Source organism: Musca autumnalis, unplaced genomic scaffold, assembly GCF_047663935.1.
Source record: "Musca autumnalis isolate F117 unplaced genomic scaffold, ASM4766393v1 scaffold_4, whole genome shotgun sequence".
Classification (NCBI taxonomy): Eukaryota; Metazoa; Arthropoda; class Insecta; order Diptera; family Muscidae; genus Musca; species Musca autumnalis.
In genome coordinates, this window is record NW_027411977.1 from 82916538 (window position 1) to 82933023 (window position 16486).

Below are 16486 nucleotides of genomic sequence, written 5' to 3' on the forward strand. Positions count from 1 at the left end.
CAATTTTTCTGCAACCAGAAACAGTGTCACAAAATTCAAAATGCCATATGGAACCCTTAAGTATGCCGCCAACGTTATGTATAACGAATATAAAAATTAAATTTATTGTCTGCCAATGTCTCATAACAATGCTGTAAATACATATGTATTGATGCTTATGTTTACTTAAAAATTCTTACAATTTCTTATACAAATAACCCCCTTCTAGGTGTCTTAAAATATCCCTGTTTGTTTTTCAGTCCCTAAGCTATGTCAGTGTTTGTCTTGCTTATAAACTTTAAAGTGTCATGTCTAACTTATCCATGAACTATGACATGTAACGTAAAACGTGTTACGAATAAAGAAAACATTTTCGTGGTTTTCATTGATAACAACGTAAGTCTAAAATTTGAAAATGATCAATTTCATTTTATTTTAATTTCGTGTAATATTTAATAAATTGGTTATCAATTGAGTAATGGTTATCATAGCCGCCTTGCATACAAAAGAATGTGTGTTCGAGTCTCAGAGAAAACAATATCACAATTTCAACAGTGATTTAAGCTCAGAACATAATGCTGTGGCTATATCTCTGTAGTATTTTATACGAAGTCTAAATTCAAAGGTTCCATACCACAAACCGTTAAATACCCTTTCGCGGAATATAATAATTTTTTGACTTAAACGCATATCTCTGAAACCCATAGAATTTGTAACATAATACGTGGTGCTGGCGTAGCCAAAACAAAATATTTAAGTTCATATATACATACATGTACATATATCGAATGCACATTCAATACTTTAATGACATATAAAGGCCAATGACTTGATTTAATGGTAGTCAAACTTTACTGGGTTTTTATTAACATCAATTTGGTTGGTAATAAATGAATTGCTCACATTTTAAGTTTGATTTATTTCTTTAAGAAATTCACTTGGCTACGACAATGTGAAAGCTCAATATTAATTAAAAAGTTTTTAGAGTTGTGGTCTTATCGGCTTACAGAACTTTAGTTTGTACGCGAAAGAGAAAACTATGACAAACGTTTTAATTTGTAAAAGTTTTGCCGAAATGTGAAAGAAATCCATGATTGTTGTTTACTCAGAAATGGGAAACCGGAGACCTCCGTTTGGTATACAAAATTTAATGGAATTTTGAACAAAAGAGATCAAATTGAATGAAAATGAAACTTTAATAAAATTATAATAAAAATTAAATTAATTTCACTGTGACACAAAATGGAGGTGGAAATCTGGGGAAGAGATAATTCCTTTTGGGGATGAAAGCCCTTGATGAGTATATAAAGAATAACGAAGAACAGATCCGCCGTGAGTCGAACTTTCGAGTTATGGCGTGATGAAGTTTCTGCTGAAACCCCTGTAAGGCATCTGAAATTAGCATTATATCTTTGTTAACTGTTGTTTTAGCTTATTTATGAGATGACATACCTTCTGTCAAAACGAATGAGGATTATTTTTGTAGAGCATTTCGACCTTCTAACTCGCTTTCTTCAATATATTTTTCGTCCCTTATTTTAAGAACCGCTATAAAAGTTCCACAATATGACGTTTTTCAGCTTCGAAATGTTTTGCAAAAAAGTCGTTCAGAAAATTTTAGGTATGACTCTCACTGACAACTTATCGATTTTGTATAATATCCGACCATTACCAAAATCAATAAGTTTTTTTCTCTGTTGGACCCCCATTAACACCCAAAATTTCGTGACGATCCAATCAGAATTGGGACGTGGAGCGTGATTACAAAAAATTAAAAAATGTGATGTATTACCGACTATTGCGATACCTCCGTTATTTGGTCACCTACGCCAACCTGCTTTACATCATTGTAAAGATAGGGTTTTCTACTTTCACAGTCAGACTTTGATTTTGGAAGGTTCCTAACCAAAGCTGTGATATTCGTCATTATTATTAAAATCGCAAAAATGAAAAGTTGGGTTCTATTAGCGGCTATTGCGATATCTTCGTTGTTTGACCACCTACGACAACCTAGGTTACATCGTTGCAAAAGTGATATTTTCTACTTTCATTAGAAGGCCTTGCTTTTGACATACCCCATATAGCAGCGGAGATATTCGCTTTGAAATAAAACGTTGACTTTTTCTCCAAATAAGTTTTTTGCCAATTCCGACCCCTGAATATTATTCGACCATCACCAAAATCAATAGGCTTCTTCCCCTCCGGCACCTTCATGAACAACAAAAATTTGGAGGCGATCGGATTAAAATTGCGACCTGTAGCGTGGTTACTAGGTTGAGATGGACAGACGGACGGACGGACACACATAGCCAGATCGACTCAGCTCGTCGAGACATATATGTATGTATGGGTCTACGACCATTATTTCAATGCGTTACATACTTTTTTGTCAAAATCAACTTATAATACCCTCCCCACATAATGGCGTAGGGTATAACAAAGATATAATGCTAATTTCAAATGCCTTAGTTGTTTCAGCAGAAACTTCATCACGCCATAACTTGGAAGTTCGACTCACGGCGGATCTGTCCTTCGGGATTATTTATACTCTCACCAAGGGCTTTCATTCTCAAAAGGAATTATCTCTGCCCCAAAACTTCGGTTCACAGTGTATTTTAAAAGAAAATAACTCTCACACAACGGTAAATTATGGTGTTTGAGAAAAACTAAACCTGTATATAATTTTCAGTTGCTCATACAAACTTGGTGCTTAGAAAATTTCCTTTACCCCGAAATAAATATATTAACAAGTAAGAACGGCGGGCCGAAATTGTTATACCCTCCACCACGAGTTATATTGAAGTAAAATGGAACAATTAGTTTCTTTTCGTTTAGGAAAAAATAATAATTACCAAATTTCAGTAACTTTCGTCGATCTATACCGACAAATTCCTGCGGAAAGTTTTTACACTCAAAGAAGACAAATTACAAAATGTCCGATATTTCGGTAAGATAATGTGGCTAAAACAATAAATATACAAAAATCAAGAGGTATGCATCTATGGGGGATAAAGGAAGACGTGGACCTATACTATAATGCTTTTCAGGAAACTTCAGTCATTTGGTGGAATATTGAATATAAAGTTGTATAACCTAAATGAAAACTAGACACCAAATTTCAGCCAATTCGGTGGAATATTGAGGCAACAACCTTCAAAATACCGAAAATCGAGAGGTACCGTTCAACGGACCACTTCGATGGTTCTATGGGGGCTATATGAAGGCGTGGACCTATACCAACAAAATTCTTGGAGAAATACCAAATTTCAGCCATTTCGGTGGAATATTGATGCCATAATCTTCGAAATACCGAAAATCTGGTGGTACCGTTCTATGGGGGGCTAAATACCAAATGTTAGCCATTTCGAGAGGAATTTGAGGCCACAACCTTCAAAACACCGAAAATCGGGAGGTACGTTCTATGGGGGCTATATGAAGACGTGGAGCTATACCGACAAATTTCATATGGAAAGTTTAATAACCAAATTTCTGCCATTTCGGTGGATTATGGTCGCCACAACCTTAAAAAATACCGAAAATCGGGAGGTACCGTCCTATGGGGGCTATATGAAGGCGTAGACCTATACCAAAAAAATTTATGGGGGAAAGTTTAATACCTACAACGAAGACTAAATACCACATTTCTGAGGAATATTGAGGCCACATCCTTCAAAACACCGAAAATCGGGAGGTACGTTCTATGGGGGCTATATGAAGACGTGGACCTATACCAACACATTTCTGGGGGAAAGTTTTATATCCCCAAGGAAGACTAAGTACCAAATTTCAGCAACTTCTGTGTGATAATGAGGCTAAAACCTTCAAAATACCGAAAATCGGGCGGTTCCGTTTTATGGGGGCTATATCAAAACGTGGGCCGTATAGCCCATTTGCAATACCAAACATCCTAGGAATAATAGAAACTTCAAATTTACTTATACCCTCCATATTATAGTGGAGGGTATAAAAATGAGCTGTAAAAGTCGAAATTTCGATTTTATAGAAAAAATGGACCGTTCTTTGTCCAAAATCTGTCAAAAATTGTCTCGCTTTAAGACAAGATTTTTGTGTACCAAAATATAAGAAGATCGGTCCCAGCCGTTTTGGAGCTATCGGAGGCATCAACAATGCCATTTCGAGAAAAAACTTTGAAACTGCGCTACACAACAAACAACGGTTTCTTCACTTTAAACGGTCATGTCTCAGTCAATCTTGCGGCATATTCCATACTACCTTTACTGCAAAATAAGACAATAAATTTTTTCGAATTTTTGAAAGTGATAACTAGGGGTAACGCCTTAAATGTAAATTCAATAAAATAAAAAAATAAAGCTATATATGGCGAAAAACAAAAATGTTTTACTTTTGATTGTTATGACCGTATATTATATTTTCATTTAATAAAAAGTGTTTCCACCGGGCTGATTCGGTCAGTTATTTTTATGGAATAAATAAAACTAATTTATTTCATATTTAACTCAACGTTTCGTTGGTCTTTTTCTAACTTCTTCAGGAGTTTTTTTGTTAGAAAATCCTACGACAAAATTACATTGTTGTTCAAATACATTTTTCAGATTATCGTTGTTTGTTTACTTACAATTAGTTTTCAATACCATTGTTAGAATTATTTCTTAAATTATATAAAAAACTGGACATCACAACACAGAAATTTGTATAATTTTAAAAATAATTACTAAAAATATATAAAAAATATTGCAGCAAAAAAATCCTTAATCTATATCACAGAGCCGTCGTTGTTTAAATAATCGCAACTGAATATTGAAGTTTGGTGTTGTCTTTATCTTCTTTAGTGTTTATTGATTTGTATAATCTCTCTTGGATCCTCAAACTCTCAAGAGTGTATCTTTTATTCTCTTTGTTTTCCTTGTCTAATATTTTTATATTCGTAAAATCTGCATTGTGTCCGAATTCTTTAATGTGTTGAGCTAGAGCTGTATTTTCTTTGCCTTTCTTTACATCGGCTTCATGCTCGTTTATTCTTATGCTCAGCATCCTTTTTGTTGTTCCGACGTACACCTTATTGCACGTCTCCACTTGCTTCCCCTTGCAAGTTATTTCATATACGACGTCACATTGTTTGAGTTTTTCGGTTTTTCTTTTCTTAGTAAATACTCTCTGCAATGTGTGGTTGGATTTGTATGCTATTGCTACTTTGTTCTGTTGTGTTGTTGCTATTGTTCTAATGGTATTGTTGTCAGTAAGCTTTGGTATGTATGGTATACTCAGAAAGAGTTTCTCTTCTGTATCTTTGCGTTTTACTTGTTTGATTTTCATCCGTTCAAAATGTTTTTTTATTAGATTGTTAATCATGGGTAATGGATAATTGTTTTTTAGCAATATTGTTTTGATTTTATTTGTGTTTTCTTTTGTATTTTCCATATCACTGAGACAAAATATTTTTTGTATTAGATTGTTAGCCGTGTTAATTTCATAGATTTGGGTTGATTAGAATAATAATTTATCATTCTTCCCGAAGAAGTTGGTTTTGTATACCAGTTTGTTTTTATGATGGAGTTTTCTCTTGAAATGGTCATGTCAAGATATGGTATTTTTTTGTCCTGTTCGAATTCCACCGTAAATTGTAACCTTTTGTGATAAGCATTTAGAAGTGTAAGGGTTGTGTCTACGTGTTGCTTGTCTATGATGGCAAATATGTCATCTACATATTTAGACATTAGTTTGATTTTTATATTATTAGTTTCTAGTTCTTGGATCACGTCATCTAAAAGGGCGTCCAAAACAATATCGGCGATTGTTGGTGACAATGGATTGCCCATAGGCATGCCGTATGTTTGTGTGTAAATTTTCTCGTCGTATTTGAAATAGTTGTTGTCAATGAGACAAAATTGCAATAGACCCAGGAATCTTCTTTTTGGAATCGTCGTAAATTGTTGCAAGGTTTCCCATTTGTCAAGAATGTTTTTTATTGCTAAGTGTATAGGTATATTGGTAAACAATGATACCACGTCAAAAGAGACAAATATGTCGTTTTTATCCAAACTTAATGTGGTTTAATTTATCCTTAAGTTCCATCGAGTTTTTTATATTGTATTTCTCGGAGATAATGTTTTTTAGAATTTTACCTATGTATTGCGATAAGTTGTAGCAAGGAACTTTATTTGAGGACGATATGGGTCTGAGGGGTACACTTTCCTTGTGTATTTTTGGTAGTCCGTATAATGAAGGGGCTTCAGCAGAGTAACATGTCATTCGAAATTTTTCGTTTTGGTTATGTAATTGCACTTTTGTAAATCTGTTATTATATTATTGTTTGCCTTTTGTAGTTTTTCTGTTGGATTCGTTCGAATTGTTTTATATGTAACTCTGTCGTTTAGTAATGATTGCATTTTTTCCGAATATTCATTTTTATATAGTATCACTGTTTTATTTCCTTTATCGGCTGTAGTGATGACAATGTCGTTATATTGTTTTAAGAACTTTTTGGTCTGTTTCATATACCCCAACTATGATTTTTCCACTTCGTTATTGTTCATTTTTCTTTTGTGATTCGATATACGACCAGCTATTTTTGCTCTGATTATGTCTTTTTTCTCGGTCATCATTTATTGTTTGTATCCACTGTTCTAGATCGGCGATCAGTGGTATTGGATCAAAGCTTCTTTTTGTAATTGGGAGAGCAAATTTTTTTGCCCATGGATAAAATCCACTTACTCTCTGTTGGAAATTGTATGTTAGTATAGTTGATGAACCAATCCTCATTATACTGAAAGCCTATTTTGTTGAATTTATCTTTTTTCAATTTCAAGAAAAACCGAAAAACTCAAACAATGTGACGTCGTATATGAAATAACTTGCAAGGGGAAGCAAGGGGAGACGTGCAATAGGTGTACGTCGGAACAACAAAAAGGATGCTGAGCATAAGAATAAACGAGCATGAAGCCGATATAAAGAAAGGCAAAGAAAATACAGCTCTAGCTCAACACATTAAAGAATTCGGACACAATGCAGATTTTACGAATATAAAAATATTAGACAAGGAAAACAAAGAGAATAAAAGATACACTCTTGAGAGTTTGAGGATCCAAGAGAGATTATACAAATCAATAAACACTAAAGAAGATAAAGACAACACCAAACTTCAATATTCAGTTGCGATTATTTAAACAACGAAGGATTTTTTTGCTGCAATATTTTTTATATATTTTTAGTAATTATTTTTAAAATTATACAAATTTCTGTGTTGTGATGTCCAGTTTTTTATATAATTTAAGAAATAATTCTAACAATGGTATTGAAAACTAATTGTAAGTAAACAAAAAACGATAATCTGAAAAATGTATTTGAACAACAATGTAATTTTGTCGTAGGATTTCTAACAAAAAAACTCCTGAAGAAGTTAGAAAAAGACCAACGAAACGTTGAGTTAAATATGAAATAAATTAGTTTTATTTATTCCATAAATATAACTGACCGAATCAGCCCGGTGGAAACACTTTTTATTAAATAAAAATGTTTTACAATCGATGAATCCGAGTTTCATCCATTCAGAATTCGCGAACTGTTAACATATTCTATATAGTATGATATACATTCTTTAAAATGAAGTGTTTTAGGAGGGATCCCATAATATCGACCATTAAAATTAATTTACGTGGAAGCTGTGTTGGCATCAATGTAGAAAAATGGATAAAAATGGGTTAAAGCCAACAAGTTTTTTATGCTCCCTTCCGTTTTCTGGCTTAACCTTACATTTAATAGACATATGCCCAAAGAAAGACGCAAACAATGCTTCATGGGCAATATGATACTAGTGTATCATTTTTCGATATATCCACAGCATCCACCTAAAATTGATGCTGACATTTTGAAGCCGGAATTTCTGGGTTTTTTTTTAATTGTTTTTATAATTCGGACGCTCAATAAGATAATATTCAAAACTCATAATAGGATTATAAAACTCGTGATTTTACGTCGTTTTAATGCATATCTCATGAGTGTGCTCTTTACAACATCCCAGTAATTGGAGTCTAAAGGCCAATATTTGATGCGTGATTTTTTTTAAAAACCTATTTTTTGGGTTAAAAATTTACAAGTGTCATTCAATTCCTTTGTAACCCGCGTGAATTTAGTTTTTTTACGCGACGGATCTAATGAGCCCATCCGCGATCAAATACATCCACTAAAACCGCGGATATAGATACCCTGAAAATAGAAAAATCAGCAAAAATGTATTTTGGCAAATCCGCGTACTAAACTGCGATTTTCTTTTTTAGATAAATGGAATCCTTTATACGCGATTATAATATTTCCGAAAACGCGTGTCATAAATAACAGAGATTCGCGAGTAATATGGGTTTTTTTTACCAAAAATAGAATGTGGAGGCACATCCGCGGTTCTTGAAGAATCTGTTTGAAATAGGTGTATATAGACGTATTTTTGATGGGTGCTACTGAAACCGGATGCGCATCAAAATCGTATGCAAATTGCGCGATTTTTACCCACTTTAATGTGTTTTGCATTGTGGTGATGCAACTGGCGGCACACTTTGACCGCTGAGTGAAACATCGAAATACGAGTATGCATAGATATTGAAAGAGATTGATTCGCTGTATCCAAAAACGCATGCCCATCAACTGATTTTAACTAATTCGCGTATAATAGGTTTTTTAATTTCAACATTTTGTGAATGATTGTAATTTCAATATTGCTCCTAATTTCCTACCCTTATAAGTTACCACAGTAACCACATAAGCTTTCACGATGGTAAACCATATTTCTTGATGAAGTTTTAGCAGTACACATTAATTATTGTATGGGATTTAGCGAAATAGTTGGAGAACTCCCAAATATTTTGTCTAATATTTCGAATCAAACCAAAAAATATATTTGCAACAATATTTTCCAACAATAAGTTTTTCTCTTTTGTTGTTGCCATAATATGCAATTTATCTACCCAATCTCTATAAATTTGGTATAATATTTTTCTACGCATTGTCTAGATTCCGCATATATTTTTATACCCTCCACCATAGTATGGAGGGTATATTAAGTTTGTTTTTTCGTTTGTAACGCATTTAAATACTCATTTGCGACCCTATAAAGTATATATGGTAATATTCAAAAATGTTTTACAATCGTTGAAGTTGAGGTTTACCATTTAATAAGTCGCGAACTGTTAATATATTTTATAAAATATGAATATATTTACATGAACTGAAGTGTTTTAGCCACGATCTTATAATATGGACCATAACAAATAATTTTCGTGGAAGCTGCGTTGGTGGTAATATAAAAAAATGGGTAAAAATGTGTTGAAGTTAGCAAGCTTTTTTGTGTTTTTTTCTTGATTTCTGGTCAAACGAGGGAAAATTCAGACCTGAGCTCAAAGAAAGGATTGAAGAATACCCCTTGGGCAACATGATGCTAATGTGTGACTTCTCGATATATACAGTGCATCCCTCTTAAATCGATGCTGACATTTTGAAGTTTTGAAATCGGGGTTTTTTGAATTTTTCTTATAATTGGAGGGCGCAACCAGATAATGACCTAATCTATTTATTGGATTGTAGAACTCGTGATTCCACGTCGTTTGATGTATATCTCATGAGTGTGCTCCGTACAGCTCCCTAGTAATAGGAGTCCAAAGTCGAATTTTTGGTGCGTAAATTTTCTCTAAAAACCTATTTTTTTGCTTCAAAATTTACAACTATGACTCAGGTACCCTTGAACCCCGCGTGATTTTAGTTTTTTTCCGCGCCGGATTCACTGAGCCCTACCGCGATCGAATCCATTCACTAAAACCGCTGATATAGATACCCTGAAAATAGGAAAATAAGCAAAATTTTATTTTGACTAATCCGCATACTTAACCGCGATTGCCCTTAATTTTTTTACATAAATGGAATCCTTTATACACGATTATAATATTTGTCAAAAAGGTGTGTCATGAATTTCAGAGATTCGGGAGTAGTATTCGTATTTAACCAAAAATAGAATCAGGTAGCACATCCGCGGTTCTTGACGAATCTGTATAAAATTTGTCTTATTGACGTATTTTTACCAGGGGGTCACTGAAATCGGATGCGCCTTATAATCATATGAACATCGCGTTATTTTTACCCACATGAAGCATTTTGGTGTAGTAAGATGCAACTGATGGCACACTTTTGCGGTTAAATGAAACATGGAAAAATGCAAACATATTGACAGAGATGCACTCGCTCTATGCGAAAAGCACATGCGCCTCAACTGATTTTAACTATTTCGCGCGTTATACGGTTTTTAACTTTTATGTTTTTTCTTTGATTGTAATATCAATATCACTCTTTATTTCCTAATTCTATTGCTTATCACACTATGCAAATATACTTTCACGATGATAAACTATTTTCCTTGAAGAAGTTTTAGCAAAATAATTCAGGTTTTGTTTTAGCGAAATAGTAGAATAACTCCAAAAAAATTTTCTCAAATTTTTCGTATTAAACCAAAAAATATATTCTTGAAATAATGTTCCAACAATAAACTTTTGTCTTTTGTTGTAGCTGCAATATGCAATTTAAAATCCTAATCAATAAAATTTTGGTCTCAAATTTTTCTGGACATTGTCAAGATTCTGTACGTATTTTTAGTTTATTTTTTAGAGATTTTTATGGACTCTGAGTAAGAATAAATAAAATTTACTCCAAGATTCCTTCATTATTTTTTGATTTTCCGCGAAAATGAAAATAAATTTAGCTAATATTTAGGCGTCTACGGATAGATATTAAATGTTGTTACCGATTTATATATACATTTTGGTATTGCAACACAAAGGGAATTTTTAAATATTTTTTCTTTATAAGGGAATAAAACCCCCCATAACTTTTGGGCGCAGCATCCAATTTTGTGAACGCGAACATATTTGAAACCACGATTTTTTTCTTAACCCATGTAACAAAAATCGTGAATGTGCTTGTCAAAATTTTTTTAATTTTTTTCTCGATGGAATTGTAAAGGAAATTTGAATTTTACCATATATTCTTGATCAGGATAAAATTCTGAGTCGATCTGTGCAAGTCCGTCTGTGGTAATCACTCTAGCATCCACAAAAATGGAGATAGGACGCTGAAATTTTGGGAAAATGCGTCTTTTGTTTGCAGGCAGGTAAAGTTCGATGATGGGCTATATCGGTCCACGTTTTGGTATAGCCCCCATATAACGGTACCCCCGATTTACGGTATTTTGACGTTTTTAGCTACATTTTCAGACCGATTTAGATATAATTTGACATTTAGGGTTCTTAAGTGTCAATAAACTTATATAACAAAAGTTGTGGACATAGGTCCACGTTTTGGTATAGCCCCCATATAACGGTACCCCCGATTTACGGTATTTTGACGTTTTTAGCTACATTTTCAGACCGATTTAGCTATAATTTGACATTTAGGGTTCCTAAGTGCCAATAAACTTATATAAGAAAACTTGTGGACATAGGTCCACGTTTTGGTATAGCCCCCATATAACGGTACCCCCGATTTACGGTATTTTGACGTTTTAGCTACATTTTCAGACCGATGTAGCTATAATTTGACATATAGGGTTCTTAAGTGTCACTAAACTTATATAACAAAACTTGTGGACATAGGTCCACGTTTTGGTATAGCCCCATATAACGGTACCCTCCGATTTACGGTATTTTGACGTTTTTAGCTACATTTTCAGACCGATTTATCTATAATGCGACATTTAGGGTTATTAAGTGTCAAAAAAATTATATAACAAAAGTTGTGGACATAGGTCCACGTTTTGGAATAGCCCCCATATAACGTTACCGCCCGATTTCAGGTATTTTGACGTTTAAATTCACATTTCTAGACCGAATTAGCTATAATTTGATATTTAGGGTTCTTAGTGACCAAAAAAAAATATTCGAAATAATTATGAACGTACGTCCATGTTTTGGTATAGCTCCATATAACGGTACCCCGGTATAACGGATTTCGGTATCCCCATATAACGGATTTTCGGTATTTTGAGAATTTTACCTACAAGTTTTAACCGAATTATCTGTAATTTAAACATTTGACATTTGAAATTCTTAGTAGTCACCACACCTCTTCACCAAAAATTTTCAAGAACGGTCGATGTATTGATAAAGCTCCCATATAAAAGTACCTCCCGATTTTCAGTAATTTGATGATTTTAACTACAATATTAAACCGAACTAGCAGTAATTTTACATTTGAAGTTCTTAGTGGTCACAACACCTCTCCAAAAAAATTGTCAACATAGGTTCATGTTCGGATATAGCTCCCATATAACGGTACCTCCCAGTTTTCAGTAATTGGAAATTTTAGCTAAAATTTTTAACCGAACTAACTGTAATTTAACATTTGAAGGTTGTAGTGGTCACCACACATCTGCATCAACAATTTTCAACATAGCCCCAATATAACGATACTTCCCGATTTTCGGTACTTTGAGGATTTTACTTAAAATGTTTAACCGAACGTAGGTCCATGTTTTGGTATAGCCCCAAAACAAACCTCCCGATTTTCCGTACCTTAGCCTTATTTTTTGGACGAACTTTCTGTAATTTGAAATTTAAAAGCCAATAAAAATTGTTCATTTAAGTTCATATTTTCGTATAGCCCACATACCTCCGAACTAGCTGTTAAAGACATTTGAAGTTCCCACGTTATGTACCGATTTTCGGTATTTTGAGGATTCTAGATACAATTTTTAACCGAATTAGGAGTTATTTGACATTAAAGGCTACCATCAAAAACTGTCAACATAGATCCATGTTTTATTATAACCCCTATATAACGGTACCTCCCAATTTCTAGCCCACCAAAAATTGTCAACATACATAGTTAGATATAGGCAACATAAAAAAGGGCCTACCGAATGAAACATTTTATGTACATTATCTGACATTTTAACGTACCCACTTAAAGTTGGGGACAGGAATGAAAACTAATTATTCCATTTTAGTTCAGAATATTTTATGGTGGAGGGTATGAAAAGTTCGGCCCGGCCGAACTTAAAGCTTTTTTACTTGTTTTTTATTTCAGTTGTACTGACGATGCAGTTAAATGAGTTTCAACAAAACTGACCTGTATTAATGAAGACATTCAGAGCAAAAGCGCTAAGCTATCCCAATTTTAATATTTTGAATTTTACCGGTCAAGAGCTTATGTACAGAGATAGTGGTGTAGGATATCACATAGTCTGCTCACTTGCTCTTTAATACAAATCATAACGCGGAATAAAACAATCGTCTTACACGGTATTATGAGTTGACATAGCAAGGTCCGTCTGCTGTAATCACTCTAGAGTCTACAATAATTGAGCTATAACACTATATTTTTGCACTTCAGTCTATTTTTCCCAAGGCAGGTCATGTTCTAAACCGCTTGGAATTTGGGATTTCTCGTGGAGGCAAAGTTGCATCTCTCGTCCTAATAAATAATAATTGTGACCACATAAAATCCATTCGACATCATCTTCAAGGTCAAAATCGTCAAGGTCCAATTTCCATTATGTTTTTGCTCGGATATTAGTCTGTAAATATCAAACCGATCAAAATTGAAGCAAACAGCCAACTAGAAAAATGTTCGTTAGATCTCAATAAACAACCGGGGGCCCATAACCGCAAAAGTTAAAGTGATAGGTAAAACCGCCGGGACATGTGTCTTCTTATTTTTGGTCTTCTATCACGCTGTGGTGTCAGAATTTGGTTAATAAAACAGGACTCAAAAAATTACACACAGTGTTATATAAATAGTGTTATTAGTTTTCCTGAATTTCTAATCATATCACTTTCGAGGGAAAGGAAAAAAATTTAATTAAACATTTTAATGGAACTTATGTATTAGAAGACATACTGAGTTGCACAGTTATTAAATATCAACTTTGGAGGAAAAACAACAACAACATTCCGGATATGTTTCCTGATGATGAAAAAATCTTGTGGGTGGTATTGTTTTTCAACGAAACTGAATATATGTACACATGCTTATCTAATTAAATTTATCTTCTTCCTATGCACCTTATTTATATATCGCCCGGAAAGTATATCCTTTTAATGTCTAATTCCTTGTTTTAATTATTTCCCTTACAGACTTCAATTAAATTCTATGCTGAATATCAATTAAAAATTTCCAACGATTTCCTTGTTCGGTAAACAATAATGGCGGTTAATGAAACTACACCGCATTATTGCGGCGAAGATTTAAATAACTTTCATACAAGGTAAGTACAGATTCAAGTGGCACAACATCAGTGCCTTCTTTACGGTTTAGATTTAATTTATTTGCTATATATTATAAGAAAGATGTTATCTATTAAGATTGTGGAATACTCATTCAAATGCAACGGGTTGCCAGATATTATTTTTAATCATGGTATAACATTTCATTGAATTTGAAAATCCAGAGAAGAAACAGAAAATATCTACTCAAAAAATATAACAATAAAACCAAGGCGAATTTAAGAAGGTGATCCGAAAGGCGAATTCGGGCTAATTGAGGCCGTAGTCTTCATTTGCTATCAAATTGTTTTGCGACGAAATATCCCATGAAAGTAAAAGTAACGGTAAATGTTCTTTACGAAGCTTAAATGAAGATGTTGTACCCAGATATTCTTTATAGAAGATAAATATTTGTTATTTATTTTTGATAAAAAATATGTTTTGACAGAAAATGAAGACATCAGTTGGTATTATTCATGGCACAATTACACCAACTGTTCGAATTTGAAGTGTCAAATCCCTTTATAAAAAAATATTTTTGTTGTAATTTCTCCAACAACATAAAGGAAATTTTGACATATCATATTCAAAATTTAACGATACCACTACCTGAGTAATTGTGCCATCGTATAATTGTAACACTTTTTTCTTGCACCATGAATAAAACTTTTCGAAATTTTGCATGTTTAAGCGAGGATCATTTAATGTTAATTTTTATTAATTTTCTTAATGATCGAATATTTTCTTGCCAGTGAAAAAGGAAAGCCGAAGTTTCGAACCCACACAACCAACAAATTATGTGATCGGTTTCGCATTTAATTACGCAGCTCATCAGACATATCGATTGTGGAAGTGGCTTCTCTGGCAATGCATCGAAACTTATACTTAAACCGAAGTTATTGCCTTTAAGAAACTAAGCTTACAATCGAACTTTTATTTCTCTGATGCAATTTGCATTTTTTCTATGATGAGCTTTTTTTCCACTAAACTGCAATTCTTCCACTCGCTTTTTAGCGCAGCCTTTGGAATTTATGAGTTTGGCTTTGAACGCCTATATGTCGTGATAACACTTTTATATGTTTTCGAGGGCGTGTTTTCCTTTATATAATGACAGCTATAGTAAAATGCATCACCCTTAGGCGTTGTTTGTTTTTTGTTTCATTCTACATCAATACAGTCCATGATGAGGGTATATATAGTTCGGACAGGTCGATCTTGCAGCCCTTCATGGATGAACGCGCGGCACATGTTAGCTCACTACCTTAAGGGGGCGTTAAAGACAGCTCTCTGACAGCTTTTACGTGGGAGGTATCCGAAGGAGTGGACCGATTGAGTTCATATTGGAACCTAATCTAAGTGTAGAAATTTCATGATGTTCCAAATCGGTTACTCCTTTCTAGAGTTATCGTGCGCACGAATTTTCGAATATTTTCGAACTTTTGTGGGGTATGTACCGGAACTTTTGTGGGGGATGTACCGGAAGGAATGGACCGGTATAATTCATCTTCGAACTTAAATTAAGTTAGAAAAAATATTACGAAAGCCACATTTTGGACCGAATCGGTTTATCCGATCGAGATTTATCGTGCCAGCCAGTCAGCCAGACGGACATGGCTAAATCAACTCCATATTGCCTGAAACGGATTTCGTCCAAACATACTTGGGGTCTAAAACCATTATTTCGATGAGGCACATTTTGCCCGTATGAAAGTGTATATTAGGGCTATAACCAAAAAAATACCACCACATAGCCGTGTAGAGCATGGAAATCTATTATGAAATACAGCGTCAATTTTTCTCTATCGCGAAAAAAGTTTCCGCACCAAATGCATTGAAGTTCAGTAATGCATTTTTTAATTTTAGCTGTCATGACAACATATTTGCTTTTAATTAAAATTTTTATTTTTTTGTAATCTAGTTTAAAATCATTATCAAAGCGTTCTGGACCAATTTGTTCTCAAATCGCGCCATTTCGGAGCATTTTATGAATTTTTGACACTATTGCAGTTTTTGCTTTTTCTTTATAAACTCGTGAATTTTATATTTATATTTTTTGTACCTACCGGACAAAAGAAAATGGGGTCATTTGCAACGAAGTCGCGAAAGTTATAGGCTGTTTTTGTTGACTTTGCCTGTGAGAATCGTATATGTTTTTTACAAAAATACAACACCAGTACCACGTGGGGAATTTTGTCCTAATAATGAAGACGCGTTTCTAAGATCGATTCGGTGAAAAAAGTTTCCGCGCCGACTGAAATTACTAAAACCCTTTTGATATTTTTTCTACTTAT

The 16486-nt window shown here is 33.8% G+C and overlaps 1 protein-coding gene across 1 annotated transcript in view; it reads left to right on the forward strand.

Moving 5' to 3' along the window:
• The window catches only part of LOC141401520 (G-protein coupled receptor dmsr-1-like), a 400810-nt gene that overhangs the window by 343537 nt on the left and 40787 nt on the right, over nucleotides 1-16486 (forward strand). Inside the window, exon 6 of the mRNA XM_073981806.1 lies at nucleotides 14067-14197. Within this exon, the coding sequence (XP_073837907.1) occupies nucleotides 14136-14197 (62 nt within the window). The 5' untranslated portion in view covers nucleotides 14067-14135. The remainder of the gene's footprint in view (nucleotides 1-14066; nucleotides 14198-16486) is intronic.